General features: G+C 38.7%; 1 protein-coding gene across 1 annotated transcript in view; it reads left to right on the forward strand.

Moving 5' to 3' along the window:
* GANC (glucosidase alpha, neutral C) overlaps nucleotides 1–23373 on the forward strand; it is a 43958-nt gene that overhangs the window by 19223 nt on the left and 1362 nt on the right. Inside the window, exons 7-25 of the mRNA XM_063439250.1 lie at nucleotides 470–652; nucleotides 970–1015; nucleotides 1943–1982; nucleotides 2065–2161; nucleotides 5149–5329; nucleotides 6140–6293; nucleotides 7425–7660; nucleotides 7821–7947; nucleotides 10154–10233; nucleotides 11892–12035; nucleotides 15276–15372; nucleotides 16190–16291; nucleotides 17180–17423; nucleotides 17536–17600; nucleotides 17947–18023; nucleotides 19048–19122; nucleotides 19460–19573; nucleotides 21331–21443; nucleotides 22384–22487. Of these exons, the coding sequence (XP_063295320.1) occupies nucleotides 470–652; nucleotides 970–1015; nucleotides 1943–1982; nucleotides 2065–2161; nucleotides 5149–5329; nucleotides 6140–6293; nucleotides 7425–7660; nucleotides 7821–7947; nucleotides 10154–10233; nucleotides 11892–12035; nucleotides 15276–15372; nucleotides 16190–16291; nucleotides 17180–17423; nucleotides 17536–17600; nucleotides 17947–18023; nucleotides 19048–19122; nucleotides 19460–19573; nucleotides 21331–21443; nucleotides 22384–22487 (2279 nt within the window). The remainder of the gene's footprint in view (nucleotides 1–469; nucleotides 653–969; nucleotides 1016–1942; nucleotides 1983–2064; nucleotides 2162–5148; nucleotides 5330–6139; nucleotides 6294–7424; nucleotides 7661–7820; nucleotides 7948–10153; nucleotides 10234–11891; nucleotides 12036–15275; nucleotides 15373–16189; nucleotides 16292–17179; nucleotides 17424–17535; nucleotides 17601–17946; nucleotides 18024–19047; nucleotides 19123–19459; nucleotides 19574–21330; nucleotides 21444–22383; nucleotides 22488–23373) is intronic.

A 23373-nucleotide genomic window follows, 5' to 3' on the forward strand; every position in this document is an offset into this window, starting at 1 on the left:
TATAAATGTATGTTTTAATGTAACTGTGAAGCACTTTGGGCAACAACGTTGCAATTACATGTGCTATATAAATTATAACAGTTACTACGCCCACTCCAGTTGTAGACTACTGGTGGAGGCAAGAACACTTCACACAATTTCCCCAGAAATTGTAGCTTTTCTAGTTTCTCTTCTGCTGCCACTATATACTTGATGTGCTCTGATACCAGCTTCAGCTGTGACAGCTAATCTGTTATTTATGCCAGTGCTCATCTACTGTCTTGGCATTTAAAAGTAGCACTGATGGCTACTATGTGGACAGATGTCGAATGTCATGTTCAAGGCCTCCCCATGCTAGTGGTAACCACTGCCTTATTTGCTTGCAGTTAAAATGTGATAGTTTACTAGTTACCTGCAGGTGTTTTATGTGAAAACTTGAGATCATGGCAAGAAAAGCGTGGTAATGTTTTGTAATGCTGTTCATCCTCAGGTTTAGTGTATCCAAACAGGAATCAGACAACGTGGTTTTGGACTACCAGAATGGCCTGTATAAGCTGCATATCGCCGCCCACCCGTTCTCCGTCACTGTAACACAGGAGGAAAAGGCCTTGCTCAGTATAAATTCCCAGGGCCTTTTGTACTTTGAGTCTGGAGTCTCATCACCACCGGGAAGGTAGGGAAGTGCAGTTAAGCACAACAGAGTTACATAGTTCTGCTTGTGTGACTTTCCGTTTAAGAAGGATATAGAATGTATTTGCTGGGTAAATAAGATATGACTGCTAGAAAAATACAGAACGACCACAGCCCACCTGTGAGTAAATACATTTATTTCCAGAGAAATAGAGCTCAGTCTGAATGCGTGTGCTGTATTTTGTCTCCGTTATTTGTCCAGGAAACTTGCCTTCTTTGTATTGAGACTTTCTGGGACTTGATACAGGCGTATTTATATCTCTTAATCTGCTGTTTTATTTGTTTTTCATATTTTAACAGCGTGGCTACAGAAGGTGATATTGATGCACCACAAGATTCTTCCAAGGTAAAGTTCACTACCAGGGCAGCTACCACTACTATGGACTGATACCAGGTTAGGGATTCCCGTTGTTTCTGTAATATTTATCATCTGTAATTTTATGACCAAGTATATAAATTATTTGTTTATACATTCAGTGGGGTGATATATTTTTCTTAATTCAATAGTGAATTGTTCATCATGTTTTTAATTGTTATTATAGTAGCAACTGGCCATAGTTAAAGGGACACTCCAAGCACCAAAACCACCACACCCACTGTAGTGGTTATGGTGCTAGGAGTACCTGTGCGCCATCCCAGTGTAATTTGTCAAACCAATTTAGAACAGTTTGACAAATTTCTCCTGGGTCTGGCAGTGACTCCTCAGACACGGAATTCATCTTGCAGCAGGGTAGAGGTGCTGAGTCTGTTACTCTATATTGTTTCCGTGTATGCGACAAATATAGGTTGTTATGGTGCTTTGAGTGATCCTTTAAATCTGCAGCATTTTCCATCTCCTCTCAGCATTTTATCCCACCAGCCTTTTAGCTTTTTTTTTCCTCTCCCATACTTTCCATATTGTCCGTGAGATTGTCCTCTTGTGCCTTCTAACCCTATGCTCCTTCTTTCCAACTTCACGACATGAGTTAGAATAAAGTTAGAATTCAAAGTGAATTTCAAGTTTCAGGCCAAAGTAGCAGAACTGGCATCCTGACTGCCTTAGAGAATATTTTCCAATTCAACTATTTTAACCTAAAATCTGAAATTCTCTTTGAATGAACTTGGATTTCTCAATTTAGTGAATAAGTCTCTCTTACTCATCACCAGCCCTGCCCCTCAGACATTTGTTCCAGAACATTTTTTTTTTCATCTGATCATCACTGTGTCTCACTTTAGCATGTATTCACTGTTAGGTCCATCTTTATTGATTCGTACAATTTTATTCCAACAACAGGAAGAGTTCGGACTCTGGAAAGAAGAATCTGGAGACCGTAGTAAGTCATCCTTTGTTTCAATTAATCAAATATTGATTCCTTAAACTGCCAAAATGTATCGTCATATCTTAATTCTTCACAGGTCTAACGTCTGTGGGCCTTGATTTTTCACTTCATGGCTTCGAGCATGTGTATGGGATACCGGAACATGCAGATACACACAGACTCCAAGACTGTGGGTGAGATTATAGTGTGGTTCTATATATTTGTGTGTGTATGAGTTAGGGTAGTGATTCATGAAATTACTTTTGCTGTTTCACCGTCTCTGGTAAGATACCTTCTTTATGAAATTTATTACTGTTTTGTATAACAAACTGGTGTGCTGAAAAAGGCGCTTAAATAAAACAATATGTGAAAAAAGAGAGCAGCTGTGTAACACTCCGAAAAATCCAGAAAAACACAAACAAACTTCAACTCAATCTTTAGGTGATAAACCCCACCACATAAAACATAAAAGTGTGAGTGCAGCACTTATGGTATGAACACTTATCCTGCCTCATATATTCAAGGGATTATCGCCATGTACATATAGAGTAAAGATAAAAAGAAATACAAATAGTGCAATATTGTTTAAACCATAAGGTGAGTGTATGTAAAACTCACATTTGCCACAGCCTTTTAGCGATATAGGCTCTAAACAGAAACACTTCTGGGCCTTAATAGGTAGTAGCCTATCCACTCACCAAATCTGAGAGGATCAGTAGAGCTACTGAGCCTTGACTCAATCAGATGCAATTTGTATGGTAAAAAAGTGATGTTTTGAGAAACTCAACTCATCACAGGTTGACTGTTTTTTTTTTTTTTTTTGTTACATTTAAATAGACTGTGCATAGTAATATATAAATAACCTTTTTTGTAGGTAGTAGAACAAAATTCAGCTACCTCCCTATTTTATTTTTTAAATCTTTATTTTATTTGTGCTTAATAGGAATACACACGTGTGCACTGCCACGACAGCTTCGTATACATATAACATTGGTATGGCATTGATAACATAGCACATTTTTTGTTTTTAAGAGTCAAATTATGTAACAAGAATAACAAGCTGGTCTGTGGTGCCACAGCAGCATAACAAACATAACAGACATGGTAGATACCAGTTTCCATTGCAAGGCATATTACAGGAATGCACATTTTTTGTAATATAATAGTCATGCTTACTTCAGTAACACTATACAGGCTAAAAGATAGGCATATTTTAAACATTGTTACCACGTATAGTCGATTCTTAAAAGTCTACAAGGAACTAAAATAAAATAAAAATGATAACTTGCTCGTGTGCCTACTGAGTGTGTAATACGGTTTAAACATTTGAGAGTATTACATGAGTACCAGGCAGCCGGGCTCAGCTTTTCTAGGTGATTAAATGACAGGCTACTTGAGAGCGTGATTGGTGTGTGCAGTACAGCACTATACTTGTATGTAAGGTATGGACATGAGTGGGTATGTGAGTGTAATGCTTAAGACATGCTGATGCGTCTTGCGTGTTTGCATTAAGCAGTTAATAAACAAGTAGGTTGTTCGTCTAGCAGGTATGTCATTGAGAGATTATTTAGTAACAGGCTATCCGATCTGCTGCCTAGTAGGTGCTGTAATTGCTACTTATCACGGCACAAAGGTAAACAAAAAACATAAGAAAAGCATAGACAAAAACCATGCTAAAAACATGCTGATAACTGAGAGTATCACCACCCCGAGAGGGTCCACTGGCTACAAGCTATGCATGCTTATTAGTGGCTTCTTGTTCCATAAGGAGAAAGGAGGGGAATAGCGCAGCACTAGAAAGATTACTGGGCTCTCAGTCCTGTGATCATCCGATGCCTTTCGCCAGCAGGTCACGCTGTGGCCGGCTGTCAGGGTCTTCAGGACCGGTACAGGCTGTGTGTTTCATCGCTGTCCCCCAACAACCACCGCTACCGTCCCTCCTCACCACGGTCAGGCTGTGACTTTGACGTTCCGTAGGGCGCTGGAGTACCTGGGTGCTTGAGCTGGTTGCGGGTAGGTTAGGTCGGCAAGTTTTCTTTCTGGCAGGGATTTTCCGTGTGTGAGCTCTACGAGCTGGCTTTACCCCTGGTGCAGGTGGCCTACTCAGGCTGTGCTGGGGATGCTTGGTGCATAGGGTCTGTGTTCGCTTGTGCTGGCCGCCATCCTCCGCCATCTTAGGTGTACCTTGCTGCCTCATGGTGATCGGAGGCAATGCTGGCCGGCTGTGAGTACGGTGAGGTTGCCATCTGCAAGGTTACCATCCAGGAGAGTGGCCGCCTCTCCCTGGCTCGATCGCAGCTAGGCCTCAAGTTGGAATCGTAAGGACCCGGTGAGTTGCGGGTACAAGTTTGGTATCAAAACGTTTTCCTGGGTCTCCCCCACTCTGTAGTCACCTTCCCAGCGGTGTGCGTGCGGTGATTTGGGGTATATCCCCCGTTTTAGTGGCTGGCTTGCAGGAGCTAACGTGCTGCACGTCCACTCTGCTAGGAAGCTAGGCTCCGCCCCCCCTCCCTATTTTTATATGTTTACATACAGTCATGTAAAAAAGAAAGTACACCCTCTTTAAATTCTGTGGTTTTACATATTAGGACATAATAACAATCATCTGTTCCTTAGCAGGTCATAAAATTAACAATTCAGATTAACCTTCAGATTAACAACAGGACATGGCATATTACACTGTGTACTTTATTTTTTTCATGTAGACCATTTTGGTTATTTAAAAAGTGTCGTGGAAGTTCTTCTGTCAAAAAACACCTTGCAAAATAAAACAATTTTAGGGGCTTCTCTCTTTATTAATATAAATAACGGTACTCAAAATCCAAAAAGTTCATGCAAAAGCTCCCAAATGTCCTACCTAAAACCACCTCTCGTAGTTTATGGATGCAAGAGACCCTTACTTGCAGCATTGTGATTCTGTTGGATGTCCAACAGTGAAGCTAAGAACCTAAAAGACAAATGTCTTCAAAAGGGTGGACACACAAAAAATTATTGTTTATTGCGATAAAATAGTTTGAAACACAAAATAAAGCTCGGCAAACTAGGAGAGCCCACAACCGTAATAAGACACCAGCCACCTAGACAGTATCTTCTTACTGCTGTACAATGTACAAATCGTCAATCCTAAGCTACCAACACTATAGAGATAAATAAAACCATGTCTTTTCTATCTTTATCCCAGGGACAGCGAGGTATACCGTCTGTACAATCTGGATGTGTTTGGCTACAGTGTCTGTAATAAAATGGGGATATATGGATCTGTGCCACTGCTCTTGGCACACAAACCTTCCCACACCTGCGGGATTTTCTGGCTCAACTCCTCGGAAACGATGGTGGAAACACACTATAAAGCGGCTCTGCAGGTAAAACATGCCAGATATTACCTAAAACAATTTGGCTTCATAATCATTTCCATGGGATGCTGATGCACAAAGGGATAGACTTGTTAGTATCAAATAGTCCATTCTCACCAATCCAACATTGATGTTCTTTATGTGCATTGCAGAACCTACTATTTGACCAGTATTAGAAAAATGTAAACGCAAACAAATGTGTTAATCTGGAACTAGACAAGCATCAAATTAAAATAGAAATATACCAACCCAGTTTAGACATTTACAGCCTTTACAATACCAATACATGGTATGAGAAATGGGTTATTCCAAGCATCACTGCGGTGATATGAATCGGTCATGGTGTCTGGAGACTGTACAGGGTTGAACCTCTCTGATGCCAGAGGTGTAAGTCTATCTCCAGCAGCGCCACTGAGGAGTCATCAGCCAGTTAATCTAAATTCTGTGGATATTCCTATGCACAAGATTGCATTTATTTTCTGAGTAGTCAGCTGATGCTCTCAGTCAATGAATGGAGTGGACATCCGATTTTTGCAGATCTTCAGAAGCTGGATACGTGTCACCAGGGTAGATAGGACCCACAACACCCGTTGGGGACCCAGGTAAAAAGGCAAAACGATTAGTCCCTTTACCGGGATACAGGGCCACGGTACTCTTTACATCATAACCCCTAGTGGGCTGTACGAGTTATGATGCTTGCAGGAACCCTTTAACTCACTTTCTATAAAGCATGTTCACACATTAGTGTGAGATTATTATTTTTTAATAACTTTTTGCTTTCCCTTTTATATTTGAATGATTTCTATGATTCTTGCTCAGACTGAATTCTCCCAAGCTGCTCCAGTTACACGGAAGAAGAAAGCTGTGCCCATGGTGGATGTTAGATGGATGTCGGAGAGCGGAATAGTGGACGTGTTCTTGTTATTGGGTCCTGCTCCTCAGGATGTGTTTAATCAGTATGCACAGCTCACAGGTAATAGTCATGCTGTTTGTTTTCTTTAATTCATAGTTTATTGGAGGGTGAGAGAAAAAACATGTAGGTAGCTTGTTCAACCATATACTTATCAAAGTCATTAGGGTAAGAGCGTGTGTTCAATCACACCAGAGTCATTAATAATCTGTTGGTTTTATGGAAGGGAACAAATGAGGACAGGAAGATTAATTATGAGAACACAAGTTTCTATGCTGCTGCTTTTAAAGCCTGCCGTATTTCTACTTAATACTGAATTTCCAATCTTCTAACACGGTCAGGGTTAGTCACTAAGCTCATCATTTTCAGAAATTAAATCCAAACCGGAAAACTGAGGCAAATACGTCCAAGTTATGACTATGGTTGAGTTAGAGATTTTATTTTCCAAATCAGCTTTTTTTTGCCTCACTTTTGCCATTTATATTTACAATTTTTGGAGTTTAGTGAATAATCCTGTGTGCGTGATGTGATATCAAAAACCAAAGATCAGATGTGATTACTGGATTTTTTTAATCCAGTAAATTTTACTGGAAGATTTAGAGGACTGATTAATACCCCTTAGAAGGACAGATTGCAGGGATAATTGTGATTGTGAGAGACATTGCTGGACACAGCCGGATGCCTCTATCACTCCATCTTGGTTGAGATCCTGTTGGCTGTGTACTTTGGACCTTTATAACAAAATCGAGCACTCTGTAAAGGCGGTAATTGTCTGTGGTCCTTCTCCGTCCCACCAAACCTGAAACCTAGTTTATAGAATGTACTCTTAGGAACAAGAGATCCTTCCACTTTGTGGTTTTCCAGATCTATGTGTATACAGCTGCTGCCATTCTAATTCAGCCATCTACAAATGAGGACAGGAGCTGAAGAAACAGAAAAAGTGCAGTTACTTCTCCCCAGCTTCTCTGCCAGGATATCATCAGAAGAGAAGCAAATTGTAGCTGCAGCTCAGGGTGTTCCTACCGGTACTCTTGTTCCAATTAGGCTAACGAAATATCTCAGTATGTGCGCCATTTCATTCTGAAATGCTGCACACACAGGGTCCTTGCACCATGATGACTTCAAAACACAGATGTGGTTATGGTGCTTGGAGTAATCCTTTAAGATCTGTCATGTATTTGTGTGCAATGTCAGGGACCCAGGCTTTTCCAACTCGCTTTTCCCTGGGCTATCACCAGTGCCGCTGGAACTATGAGGATGAAGCAGACGTGGAAGCAGTGGATTCAGGTTTTGATGAACACCACATCCCCTACGATGTCATCTGGTTAGACATTGAACACACTGATGGGAAGAGATACTTCACGTGGGATCCAGTGAAGTTCTCAGATCCACTTCAGATGCAGAAGAAACTACAAGAAAAGAAACGCAAGGTATGGTAGACTTGAAGTGTAAGGTTCTGTAGAACACACAGTAACACGGCATTGTAACCTCACAGAGATCTGCCGTGGTAAATACTGCAGCCATTACCATACAGAATATATTGTTTTACTTCTGTTTACATTTACTTCAAGTATTTTCTTTCTATTTCAGTTAGTCGTCATTTCTGACCCTCACATTAAAGTTGATCCGAATTATTCACTGTATGCAGAAGCCAAGGAAAAAGGCTTCTTTGTGAAGGACAGAAATGGGGAAGACTTTGTTGGAACCTGCTGGCCAGGTTAGAATTATTTTACATCCACAAACTCTGTTATATTAATTTACTTTGATTAGCAGGGACAATAAAGAGCATGCATAAGACGTTAGCGTCAGTTTTCTGTGAGCTATTGGGAATTATACACTAAGCCAGGATATTAGAATAATTGGCAAAGGAATTGAAAATATTAGACCAAAATACCATAGCTGAATTAAATAGCCTAGTTGGAGAATTAACTCCCGCTCAGTTCTTTTGGTCTAAATCTCTCTGCCGTTTAAAACTAGTTAAAAAATATAATAAAACATGAACTATTCTGCTGTTTAGTATAGTTAAAGGACACTCCAGTTCCAAAATGGAAAAAAAACACACTATTTAGTAGATATATCCCCAATGAAAACATGTATGTATTTAATAATGCATTTTTTTTATTGGCGGTAGATCTAAACACAGCTTTAAAAAGCTCAACGTGAAGTCTCTACCAGGAAACACTCTTTACGCATAAAGCACATCATCAAGCTAAAGTGCTTTAGGCCTGTGGATTGTTCTAGTGATTGACAACAGAGATTCAGTTAGAAGATTTTTCTTAACTCCTTCAAGATAACATGGGCTCTGCCCCTTTATTATGGTAACAAACGTGACATGCAGCTGGTTGTAAAAGGGCTGATATAGCATGATGATTGTCAAACCGAGATATGATAGATGCAGAGGAAGATTTAACCCATTATTAGGCTTGTTAATCTGAAGCCTGTTAGGGGGAACTGGAATTAGAGTTGGGTTGTTTGTTTGTTGTATGCGAATCAGCATCACTGTTAATAATAAAGTGTATTATTACAAATGGAAAAAAATGGGATGTAAAGCAGCAGTCACAAGTCACAGCATTGTTCCCTTTTAACCTAAATTATTTTTTTTTAAATATATTTATCGCTAAATTTTGGTTCCCTTATAAATGAGGATAATTATAGTGTTGCCTTGTTATGCATTGTAATTTATCATTCTTAAAAGCAGTGCATTTTGATATATAGTCACTCATAATACCATACATTGTGATATATAATCATTTATTACACTTAAAAGCAGTGTATAATGCAGGGCCAATGTTCAGCGTCTCCATGATCTGCATAGAGATGCTAAATGCTCCTCATAGAGAGATGCACTGGTTTAATGTATCTCTATGAGGAAATGCTGATAGTTGCATTGTTGTGATTTGCTGCACAGGCACATAGCCTCCCAGTGCTTTCCTGTGAGATTGATGATCTCAGCCAGCAGAGGTGGGGTGGGTGCATGAATGGGCCTGAGAATATAAATAGTTCCTAATGTTAAAGTGTTCATTTAACAACCTAACACAGACGACCTAATGCAATCTGCTAAAATAAGGTTGGCTTAATAAAAAAATAAAAAAATAAGTCCCATCAATAAAAGTGGCAGTACATAGCCTCTTTTTAAAAATATATCAATACAAATATGGCAACTGTTTAGATGACGGTGCCCTCAAGAATTACCCAAAATATTATATTAATTTCATATAGCACACACTCATCAATCAATTCCCTAAATTTAGCATTCTTCTTTTCTGACATACCAAATCATTGTTCAGGATATAATACCCCATAGCTTCTACAGCACCACAAACACTTTATAACACTGTGTATCTAACAATAGTAGTGAACAAATAACATAGAGCACACTAAAGTTGCAAAAAAAACAACACCACATATTATAAACACCCTACACCTGACGGATATAAAGTCTATTCCGCTAACTGAACATGACCAAAAAGGCCATAAAAACCCACATACAGTGCAGTGCCAATTATTAAGAATGCTCAGTAATTAACAAGTTTGTAAGATGCAAATAAACAGTCTGTTGTATTTAGCCCCTCAAGTCTGTGGTCGTGGTTCCTCTTTTATTTGCTGAAGTGAGATTCTGTCTCTGTCCTAACGTAATGAACTTGAAAGGAGAAATGTGTCCAAGAAAACCATTGAAGTCCATCAGAACCAATGCTGCCAGGACAAACATGGCATTGTTTTCACCTTCTGATGGAGCTTGACCATAACACCAGCAAAGGTTGAAAAGTTACAGGGTTTGCCAGTCTTACGGATGGTAGAATTAGGGAATATTGTCATCAAGGAGAGGCAGAGTTCTGTTCATTTCTTCTCAGCGGTGTTAACAGATTTTCCAGCGCTGCACTAATATCTGATTTATTTTTTTTATTTTATTTATTCATTTTTAGGTTCTTCTAGTTATCTGGACTTCACAAACCCTGCCGTCCGAGACTGGTACTCTTCTCAATTTGCACTAGATGCCTATAAAGTAAGTTTGGGGTTTTGATATAGTTTTTTTTTTGTTTGTTTTTTTCTTCTTTTGCTCAAATTCTGATTAAATAAAAAATAAAATAAATTAGAAATCAGCGAAGAAAGTCTCTGGTAAACCGTTAGTATGAGTGTATACAAGTGTGCAGGTGCTCATCAAGTTCTACCAACAATTTCCTACAGCACATGGGTCCATCATTTAAACCCATTCAGCACCCTGCCTATGTTGACAGCATGAATCCCGTAAGATAAGGTTGCTGATAAAAGGAAAACTAGCTGAGCTAAATAGTGTCTATCTATATAAAAATAACATTATACAATTGGAACAGTGGAATATAATTTAAAATCTTTGATTTAATTATCCCATATACTATTTTGGGCCACACCTATATATGCTTTTTTTGTTTAATTTATTAGGGAAAATATAGTGCCAGGAAAACAAAGCTCCCTATAGTCCCCTCCCCGTCCCCCTGTAGTGCAGAAGGGGTTAAATACCCCTTTATCGAGCGCCGATGTCCCACTGGAGGTTGAGTTAACCCTGGCAGGTAATTATTGCAGTTTTATTAAAACTGCAACAATTACCACTGCAGAGTTAAGGGACTTGGGACAGTGCACCCAGACCCCTTCAATGAGCTCAAGTGGCTTGGGTGCCTATAGTGTCCCTTTAGGTTATTCACAGTATTCCACTAGGTGGAGCTGGACACCAGCAGATTGTATTCTAAGTTGTTCACTGATGTGAGTAAGTACAAAAAATATATATTGCATTTCCTAAAATTAAATGTGAGAAAAAGGTGGGGTTTTTTTTGTTGTTTTTTTTTAAATCTCCGATACACCATTCAGTTAGTTATGTTCATATCACAGAGCAACAGAAAATATATCTGTATTTTCTAACTTGCTCACTTTTACAATTTAAAGGGGCACTCCAGAACCCATAAAGCATTTTAGATTGCTGAAAAGCTTGATGTGCGAAGAGTGTGTCCTCTTTATTTCATTTTGGAAAAAACGGGCTGATTTCAATAGAAATTTCGGAAATGTCTCAAGCAATATTCTCTTATTAATGTATTCATTGCCCATACTTTTGTATGCTTATTATTTGTAAACCTGGAACAATATTTCAACAGCCTTAATAGATATCCACATTGCCTAGTAGGGCAAATAATAAATATACAAATGTTTATTTACTAAAATAGGAATTGTGTCTTGTTACAAATTTTAACAAAAATAGCCAAGCTGGAAAAATTAATTAGCTTAATTAGAGAAATTTTAAATGCTGTTCTGGCCCAATATATTCCCACTGTGTAAATAACACCTTCATAAAATAAACGTACACTCGGTTATTCGCTAAAGTAATTGTACAAAAGCAAGTTTTCAAAGTTGAGTAGTAACCATGGTAACCGGCAAAATATTGCTCCACTTTTAGAATTTTGACCCAGAATTTCTGTTTATACATAACCCCATTGTGTACAGTGCACTATTCCATGTCAACAAGTCGGCCCTACACGCAGTTACAAGTCCTCTCCTACTATTGGAAAATGCTTTAGAATGCTTGCAAATGCTGATAGAATTAGGAAGATTTCATGTCTGTTTATAAGCTGAAACCTAACACGGACATTAGGCTGCATTTCATTTAATACTACGGCTATACCGCTTTTATCCCAGGGTTCCACTGATGCTCTTTTTGTTTGGAATGATATGAATGAGCCCTCTGTCTTTGAGTCTCCAGAGATGACCATGCCAAAGTATGCAGTGCATCACCTGAGCTGGGAGCACCGGGATGTCCATAATCTCTATGGCTTCTATCAGGTAAGACTGACTAGTTTAGAAAATAAACCGTGTACATGGCTCTGAACACATCGGCTAAAAGGTGCATTAAACTTGGTTTGCAACCTAAATTCTTAATAAATTATTATTGTAGCACATTATTTAGAGCAGTGGTAGTCAACCTTTTTCTTCCTACCGCCCACTAAAGCATCTTTCTTGATGGAAAAATTTCCTTACCGCCCACCAGTTTTCGCGCAAGTGCGGAATATTTTTTAGAAAGGAGGGCGTTTAAAAAAAAATATATATATATTTCAATTTTTATTTCTACTTAATGCATGTTTATAATGTTTTTAACTTTATAAAGTTTAATGAGAAAACAATAAAGTAAATTTAAATTACCTTTACTAGTGATTAATGAGATCCTTGAGGTTGATGTTGCGAGACTAAATATTTGATATCTGGTTCGATTTTCGTAAGTAACAAACGAAGGTCTCCTCTTTCGGTGATATTCAGACGACTTCTCTGTTTGCGCATAATATGATTTCTCATCTGTGCGTCAGCTCTGCTCCTCTTCCTCCTCAATTCCCCTCCCCACCTTTTTTTTTTTTCCTTTTTTCTATTTTTTAACCTTACTTATAGCAATGCCCAGTAGGAAGGCTAAGCTAGGTAGCCCACTTACTATAGCCTACTATAACAGACAGGCACACACACAAGACACACATACAGGCACACACACAAGACACACATACAGACACACACACAAGACATACAAACAGACAGGCAAACACATACATACAGGCACACATACACACACACACGACACATACACACAAACAGACAGGCACACATACACACACACACGACACATACATACAAACATACACACAGACACACACATAAGACATACATACAAAGACACACACACATACATACAGACACATACATAAGACATACATACAAAGACAAGACACATACATACATAAGACACACATACATACAAAGACACACACACACATACAGACACACACAAGACATACATACAAAGACACACACACATTATATTTAAGTCACCCTCCTGTTTCCTACCTTTAAGGTGCAGGAGGGTTACTTTCCCTGGGGTCCAGTGGTGGCTCAGGTGGATGGGAGTCAGAGTTCCCACTCTGACTCCCTGGTCTTCCTCCTGCGCGGCTCTCAGTGTTAGCTGGGAGGAGTGACGTGCAGTCACTTCCTCCCAGCTCTGTGATGTAATCACAGGGGGCCCGGTCGCGCTGTTAAAGCGCCCAGCGCTGACCAGGCCCCCTCACAATCCACATCCATCGGGTGGCCCTGACAGCATGGGCCACCCGATGGACCCCTTGGACAGCGGCCCCGGTGGTTTGCCGCCGGGGCCGCAAATGGTGATGGCGGTACCCGGTCGCTGGGGTACCGCCGGCTCGCACCCCCCCGCCCACCCAATCTCTCCAAATGAGGAAATCACTACCGCCCACATAGAATCCTGAAACACAGAGTTCCCACTCTGACTCCCAGATTGACGACCCATGATTTAGAGCATATTATTATTTTCAATTAATCAAAATTGTGTAAATTGAGCCATAATTTCTTTTTGAATTTATTATTGTTTTTCATCATGGAGATAGCCATTTTAGAATTAGTTTTAAATATTTAAAACCTTAAATGCAATTACAGCAAAATAAAATGCTACAGAAAACATGTATGGCCAGCAGCCACTCAGAAGAAAGATTTGTTCAGTTGCGCTGATTATATCCGAATTCCACTGTGCATGGAAGAGAAGTGCATTTAAAAATAAATAAATAAATACTTTTATTTAAAGGGACACTATAGTCACCAGAACAACTACAGCTTATTGAATTTGTTCTGGTGAGTAGAATCATTACCTTCAGGCTTTTTGCTGTAAACACGGTCTTTTCAGATAAAATGCAGTGTTTACATTACAGCCTAGTGATAACTTCACTGGCCACTCATCAGATGGCTGTTAGAGATCCTTCCTGGGTCATGGCTGCCTAAAATGCATCCAAACATTCAGTGTCTCCTCCCTACATGCAGACACTGAACTTTCCTCATATAGATTCATTGATTCAATTCACCTCTATGAGGAGATGCTGATTGGCCAGGGCTGTGTTTGAATCATGCTGACTCTGCCCCTGATCTGCCTCTTTGTCAGTCTCAGCCAATCCTATGGGGAAGCATTGTGATTGGATCAGGCTACCACTTCTGATGATGTCAGCAGACTGCTTGTTTTTTTTTTAGGCAAACAGCATGCAGAGTTACAGCTTCTGGCTTGAATACATTAGGATTTTGCTATATTTATGGGGGCATGAGGGGCCCAGAGGGGCTAGATGGTGGTGTTAACACTATAGGGTTAGGAATACATGTTTTTGTTCCTGACCCTATACTGATTCTTTAAGTTTCATTTTTAAAAATCCACACAATGTATATGATCTATTATCTATGATCAATTTACAAAAAAATAAATGAAAAGTAAATTTTAAACTTTGTGCTTGTACTATGTAATAAGTGTTTAATCCGTTTAAAGAATTTTAAGATACCTCTGAACAAAGCATCTTTCAGATCTCTTTCTTATAAGCAAAAGCATGCCTATCAGAATATCCATGGCTAGGTGCATGCCACGTGTCACAGGCATTCCACACCCTATGCTCTTCTGTGTAATTGTTTGGCACACTGAACACCGGAATTGCATTGCCCTGCAAGGCACAGTAATGAGTGATCAATATTCACTCTTATAATGTGTGCTACACACATAAGCTAAGCCACAGCGAAATATAGCAGAGTGATATTAATAACTGTATGATTAGCCATTGTGATTAGCCATTGTGGACAGAACATTGAGGAAGAAGAATAGGCAACATGACCTGAGCGTTCAAATCATTCTGAGTCTCATCACTGAATTAAAGGCTTTAATAGGTCAGACTGATATTTGATCTAAGTACATCCCCCCTACATTTTGTATTGCAAAGTCTTTAACGTATATGTATATATATACCTTGTATTTGAGATGTGGAATTATCTATGGGGTGGATTGTAAGATTTGTTAATGCAACCTGTTGATTTGTCTGCATTGTATGTTATTTTAATGTCATGTAACATACAGTGCTACTGTATCTATGCTAAGTTTATTTTTACCTCTTGTATCAATCATCAATACAATAAACATTTATTGAACACAAATATGGATATACAACAATACATTTAAAAAATAACAAATTTGCATATGTAACTCACCTTAAAGCTCTTGCTCAATAGCAAATGTCCACTTCAGAGGGCTTGATTCGGCGGTCTGGAGGTCAGGAACGACCCTTTGTACTGACAAGATCTTTTTTTGCGGGTTCACAGAGATATGGTGAGTGTGACCATTTTCACATAATATGTGGAAATAGCTCATGACATGGTGGCACCAGTACTGGAAAAGGTGGCATAAATGTCAAGAATAAATGGTCTGTCCTGGATATTACATAACTGTGTGGGTTAAATAGAATCTGAGACTTACGATGTGGAAAAAAAGAAAGTGATTTTGAATGACTGGGTGGGAGAAGCAAGGAGACAGAGCAGGAAGGGGGTTTGGGATGAGAGAGCGGCAGTCACTAAGGGGACAGTTTTTAGCAAGATTAGAGAGATGGTAATTTTCATGACCGGGTTCTCACACCGTATCAGAGTGTGTATCAGTGTTATGGAGCTGATCAATGAGTTTTTGTTATGCTGTATATGTGTCAAATCTTTTTATAGAAATGCAAGAGATTCTATCAGTGCTGAGCAATATGTGAGCTGCAGTGCAGATTCTGTGATATAGTTTCATAGAGTACCTGCGGGTGTGATAACAATTCTCTTTCACAGATTTATTGAAAAATCAGTAAATAAATGTTTCTTACTGAATTATGTACTCTGTGTTCTTTGATCAGACTCTGTCTAAATACAGAATTTTTCAGCTGAATATGACTCACATATTGACATGTTTGCAAGAGTAAAAGAAATGTTAATTTTAGGGGTGGAGATGAAATGTCACACCTGTTTGTTTTGTTTTTCCTTACTTTTTATTGTTTCATGTATCTGCCTTATGTCTGTGTTTAGAAAACATATGTCTTCTGTGTTTATATAGTTATTATTTTTTTTCTTAATTGTTTATGGAAAGAAATCCCCAAACCGGATTTAACATATTTCAGGTGCGGTTTGGACTGGAGACAACAAGGCAGAATGGGAATATCTTAAAATCTCGATTCCTATGCTTCTCTCCCTTAGTGTGGCCGGTATTTCCTTCTGTGGAGGTAAAAGACACACACGTACCTCTTGATAATATGTAGACTGTGCAAACAAAGGATTATGGGTAAAGACTTCACATTCGCACACATGCACCCGAGCCTGTAAACTCACTGTACACAACGTCAAACAGTGCAGGCTCAATGAAAATGTCACAGTTATGCGAAATAAGTGGGAGACGAGATTAGTATATTTTGTAATATACATATGTATATGAGTGCATATGTAAATGTGTTCCATCTGTGTACATAAATTTACTTTTTGTTGTTGTTAATATAAAATATAGGATTCAAAACCAAATATTTCCACACCTCTCCCCAAGAATCTATATACAAAAGATGCCTTGAAATATATTTAATAAGGAGGAAAAACGCATACTTCGAAATGTCCTGTTTACGAAACAGACCCTCAGCATTGGCTGTTTCAGCAGAGACCAGGAAATTACCTCTAAGCCAATCCAGGTCATCCCATTGTTATAAATGCTGAACCAGTGCGATATGGGACATATATTAAACACAACTTGTAGTTTAGGGGAAATGTCGTGCAGCTCTCAGCTTATTGTTAAAAGCTCTACTCTGCTTATAGAACCTGGTTGATAGTAAGTTTTGAATAAGTAAACAAAAGAATGTGAATGAAGCTAGTTTTCCAAGTTTAACGGAAGCATTTAAGCAGCTTGTAATAACTTGGACAAATTTTATTCATTAGGGTTTTCACACTACGTATTAGTCTCTCTTCCATGTACATGTAGAGTTGCTGTACAGCTCTGTCGATGTAGGCTTTTAAAGCGCTGTGCATATACTGCAATTCTCAGACAGTTCTTGCTCTGTCTGCCGTGCATTCCATGGATTAACAAGCAGCATAAAGATTATTCCTAATGCTTCTTGCTATTTTCACAGCTGATATTGGCGGCTTTGTTGGTGACCCAGAACCTGAGCTCCTTGTCCGATGGTATCAGGCTGGCTCCTTCCAACCATTTTTTCGTGCTCACGCTATTCGTGACAGCAAGCGCCGTGAGCCCTGGCTATTTGGTGAAGGCAATACTTTGTTGATAAGGAACTCAATAGAGGAGCGATACACTTTGCTTCCATACTTGTACCTACTCTTTTACCGGGCACATGTGTCTGCTGAACTGGTGATGAGGTGAGCTTCCCTACTAGTACCGTTAGTTAAAGCATTGTCTCCTACAACTGCCCTCCTTCCCCCCCCCCCCCACCCCCCCGTAAAATAACTTGTTTCTTTGCATTACTCACAGACCCTTTTGGGTAGAATTTCCCAAGAATCCGGAAACATTTGGAGTGGAGACCCAGTACATGTTAGGTAAGATTTGTAGGAAAGAAATGACAACAATGTAATGGATTTAAGACCATAAAGTCCCTGCCAATAACTTCAGAGAGAGGAGAATTTCTGTTTCCGGTGGGTGTTGCTTTGTTTTGCATGTGAAATAATCTAAAGTCCTTGTTGAGAAATTGATGATGTGTCTTGTGTCAAATGTAGTCTCTGTAATTTGAATGGAAGAATAGAATTCATTGGAGCAAGACAGTTGTACATAGGACTAGACAAGAATTCCATTTTCGCAACTTTCAATTCTATGATGTAAAAATCAATTTTATTAAATAGAAAGTAAAGGACAAACTTAATCGAACACACAGCATGTCTCTCGCAGGTAGTGCTCTGATGGTTGCCCCAGTTTTGGTTCCTGGAGTTTCTTCTTTAGATGTGCTGTTTCCTGGCCCTAAAGAGGTATGATGTTGATATCCTATCCGATGCTTACTAAAGAATCTCTGGAAGCAGGGTGTACTAAATTGGAGATCTTCCACTCTAGCTGGACAAATTGTTTTATTTCAAGGTATAACAAGGAAAGGATGAGCTTCTGTGCAAAGTCAAGAAACCACAAATGGATACTTGTCCAGGTTATTCACCAAATTATGGAATTCAAAGTGAATTTCAACTTTTAATAGCCAAAACTAAAAACATAGCAAACTTGGAGAATTGTATTTTTGTTCAGCTATTTTGGTGTAAAATTTGATTTTACACCAAATTCCCAACAATTCCAACTCTATAATAAATGCCCTTGTGCACATACATACACACAGTTTACTATGTTTGCGTTTTGTATAAATTGGCCATGTCGACAGCACCATCACTATTAAGAAATGCATTTTAAGGTTTGTAACAACAGGAACTGTGCAAAAGGTTTTCGGGTTTTTTTTTTCATTACCTGTTTTATGAGAAAAAAAAGTGGATTTTGCTTTAATTTTATTTATTTAGATTTAAAAATAAAATCATGTAAATTTGCAATGCAATGATATGGTTACGGTGCCCTGAGCTCAGTGGCACTTCCTTACCTTTAAATGTTGATCCGTTTTGTAACGGTTTAAGACTTAAGTGGAGTTCTCGTCTCATATTCTTTGTAAATGCAGAAGCACTCAGCAGCTCATAGCGAGTAATGCTTTAGAAAATATATACTTTTCTGAAGCATTATATCTGAACTCCAAGCAACATAATCAATTCATAGTTACATAGTAGTGAAGGTTGAAAAAAGACTAAAGTCAATCAAGTTCAGTTTGTTCACATGAAATGCTTTTGGTGCCCAGAGTGGTCCTTTAATTTATCCTAAGCTAATGTGCTAGATATGCATTCCTAATACATATAAATGTATATTTATTTAAATTAACTCTATAATAAAGAGATTAACAAGGATATATGGTACCCGAACAACTTATCTGATCCACTCTTTTATCCTCTATTTTTTGTCATTCTGCAGCTCTGGTATAACTTCAGAAATTACAAGTGCATCAAGGGGCAGCGTAAACAGAAAGTGGGTGTAACACTGGACGAGGTGAATGAGGCTAACACATTTTTACTTTTAATTGCATTAGAATGTTTGATTATTATACATTAGTATTCTAAATCTAATGATTATCTATTGTGATGAGGTAAACAGCACAAGTTATTAAGTTTACAATATGAAGTATGATGTATGCACCCTTACGTTTAGACTAGTTTTATTGTGTTTGTTCCTATAATGCTGGCGTGCCCAAAAGGTAGATCCCTAGACGTAGTAGAACTACAACTTCCATGAAGCTTTGACCAGTCTTTGCACGACTTTAGAATGCCATGGCTAGGGTTTTACCTTTTAGGCATTCCTGCTATAAAACCATTTCCTTGATTTGCAGATCCCAGTTTATCAACGAGGTGGCTCCATCATTCCCATGCACACAGCTGTAGGCAAGTCAACAGGCTGGATGGAGGAAACACCATATAAGCTGCATGTTGCTTTGAACTCAAAGGTAAATGTTACCCTTTTTCTGATACGATCAATGTCCTAAACAAAGCAATAATTTTGAATCAGCTCTTACTGCTGCAGAAATTCCAAAAGAGGCAATCATTGGAAGATACAATAGATACGAAAAAATATTTTGTGCTCAAGAGTGATTATTACACGTTGATAGAACTAGATTTAAAAATAAATAATAAAAACTGCCATAAAGTTAGACACTTGTGTGAGCTTCCTCTGCAATTCAACACCAATATACAACAATGTGACTAATGGTGAAATATATAAAGTACTTTAAGTGCATAAACCAGGGTTACACTGTAAATAAACCACAACATGATGTACAGTCAGTGCTTTTCACTTTCTCATGGGACGAAATATAAACCAATTCACGTTTTTCTTGCTTTCTGTTTGTCAAGGAACCTGGCTCTTTTGTCGGCGTGGCTGCACATAAACTAAGCAGCCACGCCAACAGAAATGTTTTCTACTTACCTGCGTTGCGGCAGATCACTGCCCGATCTCCTCTCGTTCCAGTCCCAGCAAGTGCGCCGTTCTTAGGGACGCCGGCCGCTGCGATTCCGGTTTAAATAGAAAACTTACCTTCACCCACAACAAAGATGGCGCCAACGTGTGTGCGACATCACGTCATAGACGCACACGCATGTTTTGGGGTCAGAGGCCAGGTACAGCCAATTACAGCCTCAAAAGGGTTATTTAAACCAAAAATAGCATTTTGTCAGTGCCCTTATGTGGTTTCCACTAGTTGGTTGTCAGAGAGTATGTTCGTGTTCTAGTTCTTTTTGGTATTTTGACTTTGGCTTGTATTTTGACTTTCCCGTATTCTGGTATCCTTGACTTTTGGCATGCTTCCTTGTTGTGTCTCTTTCTGCGTCCCTGACCTCAGCTAGTATTTTGACCATTCTTATTTACGTTAAGTCTGACAATTCCAAGGCCCGGTATACGTTGTCCTTGTTCATTTTGTGTTACATAGTTGTGCGTGTTGGGTCATATAGTAATCGTTATACTGTGCTCTTATATACAGGGGGAACCAGGGCATTGTTGTTCATAAATGCCCCTAGTTACAGTACTTGTAAAATTCATCATTTACATAAATGTCATTTTTATTGAAACTTGTCCCAGTAACTGACCTGTGGCTGATAAACGGTTGTTAGCATATTTCCAAAAAGGTTCAAAAGACACGCTGAAGCTGACTGAGATCTGTTTTGCATTGTAGTGTAATATATCTATAACAAGTCTGTTTGTGTATGTGTTATTAAAACATCATATTGTATACGTTGCATTTTGTATATGCCTATCCTATAAATGAATTAATCACAAAATACATTAAAGGGACACTATAGTCACAAGAACAACTACAGCTTATTGTAGTAAACACTGTATTTTTTAGAAAAAAAGGCATTGTTTACATTACAACTTAGGGACACCTCCATTGGCCACTCCTCAAATGGCTACTAGAGGTGCTTCCTGGGGCAGTGCTGATCTCCACACTTTCCAATGCTTTTCTATGGGAAAGAATTTGGATTGGCTGAGATCATCACTTCTGATGATGTCAGCCAAGGAGACATATAAGGGGCAGAGCCAGCACCAGCAGAATGGAAATAAGGCAAGCTATATGTAGGGTTGAAAGAGGGGTGGGGTGGGGGACAGAGGGACAAGATAGTGTTTTTAACACTATAGGGTCAGAAATACATATTTGTGTTCATGACCCTATAGTGTTTCTTTAACATGGTATGTTTCTTCTTTTCAAAGGGTTCAGCTTCAGGAGAGCTCTATGTAGATGATGGACATTCCTTCAAGTATCAGCACGATCGAATGTTCATTTACAGGCATTTTACTTTCCAGAAAAATGTCCTGTCATGCAAGTAAGTGCAACAACCTTGATTAGTTGTTTAACTAGTTTTTAGTTCACCTTATTTTGTATGCTGTTAACTTGTAAACTCACGTATTATTGTGTAAACCATGCTGAATCATATCACTGAATTGATTCATTTTACAGGCATATCACCATATGTGTCAAAGATGAATTCCCCATATACGTAATGTAACTATATAGCCAGAGCTCAAACAGTTACAGTAACAGTCTGGCTGCAGTTAATCACATCTCCAGCAGAGAACAGACCTGCAGTTTACAAAAATAGTAAGCCTGAAGACTGGTTTGTTTATTCCCAGTTTTACATTACTTTCTTTTTTATTATACTGCATTTGGGACATCAAGGATTAGTTGGTTGAATCATTCTAAGGCTCTGCTGCACATGATATCTTTAGTAAAATACCTATAGCTCTGTTTTACAATACTTTGATGTAACAAGTGGCCAACACAGTCATTAATTCACACATACATGGCAATGTTGGCCATTGGTTATATAGAGCTTTTCACAAGTAGTGAACAGGGTAACAGAAACTTTATTGCACCATCAGTGCATGCACCTTCCCATTTTGTGACTAGGAAACTCATTATTCAGTTTGCCCCCTCAGTACAAGTTAATTTTTATGGCCAGTTAGCTCATTTATTGCTTCTGGGTATTGAATAAAATCTGGAGCAGTTTATTAAATTTAATATTAACATATGGGGGATGAAGTCCCTTTTGCTTTGTGCAAAGCCATGTCACCTAGACATCCCTAAAGTCTTGCCCATATCAGCTGGGAACGAGGGAAGTCGGCACACAGAAATATCTTTAGAGTTTGCAAAGTGTTTGATATTTTAAGTACATGTAGAACAGTGATGCACATTTTAAAATATTTGGGAATATTCTAGTCACAAAAAAAAAAAAAAACCTGTGTTCCATTTGCCATGTCTATCAGGTCTGCCAAAAACACGGGGCATTTTTCTAGAGAGTGTATCCTGAAGAAGGTGCTGGTAATGGGTCTAAAGAAAATGCCTTCTGAGGTCAACATCATCAGTCCAGGTAGGAAATTCCTATTTACAAGGCTTTCAAAAAAGCATTCTGATCTTGGAGTTTTTTGGGGGGATTTTTTTTGTGCCAGTTTATTTTAGTGTTCTGAATATTTAACAAACCTCCAGCAGAACGTATATATGGAAATTATAGCACAAAGGCAGCTCACCTGAAAGATCAATGGCCTGAATTCTGTTTTGCTATCTTATGGGACATTGCTGTTATAAGAGTAAGTAAATGGGTTATTACAATTATGTACTTTACCTTTAATTATCCTTGGATGTAATAATGCTTGGAAAGCTTGAGCAAGAAGCCATGTGTAAGTGCTCTCGAATATGAGTAAGCATTCTAGTGACTACTTTGAACGGAATGATAAGGATTTCAAATGTCAGGTAATATTACAGCACAGAGACATAAAGCTTTTTTTTTTTTTTTTAAACAGTAGAAACAGAAAAAAGACATCAAAGAAACATTTTAATACTTTGGAAGACACGTGGTGTTTTTTTTCTACTTTATTAATGGAGGGAGTAAACAAAATGAAGGAACCTCCTGCACACGTGTATAAATCACAGGACGCACAAACGATAGATGATGTTATGTAGGCACAAGTGATATGCTCATACAGCTTGGGGAGGTGGAAGAGGAGGATTGGGTTAGTGTTGAGGAACAGCACACATACACATTTTCGTTTTCTTTTATGATATAGATTTAATTGCTTTTCCTAAGATTCCATTAGTCCACAAAAAGGCCCAAATGGAACCAGCATGTAAATATCAATTATTCCTGGTTCCAAAAGACTTTTCATCAAGTGAACTATCTCCCTCCATCCATCCTGAAATGTTAGAGACATTTCTTGTGATTAAGGATTAAAGCATGCTGAGGAAGTGTGTCCGTAGGT

This window comes from Pelobates fuscus, chromosome 13 (assembly GCF_036172605.1).
Source record: "Pelobates fuscus isolate aPelFus1 chromosome 13, aPelFus1.pri, whole genome shotgun sequence".
Lineage (NCBI taxonomy): Eukaryota > Metazoa > Chordata > Amphibia > Anura > Pelobatidae > Pelobates > Pelobates fuscus.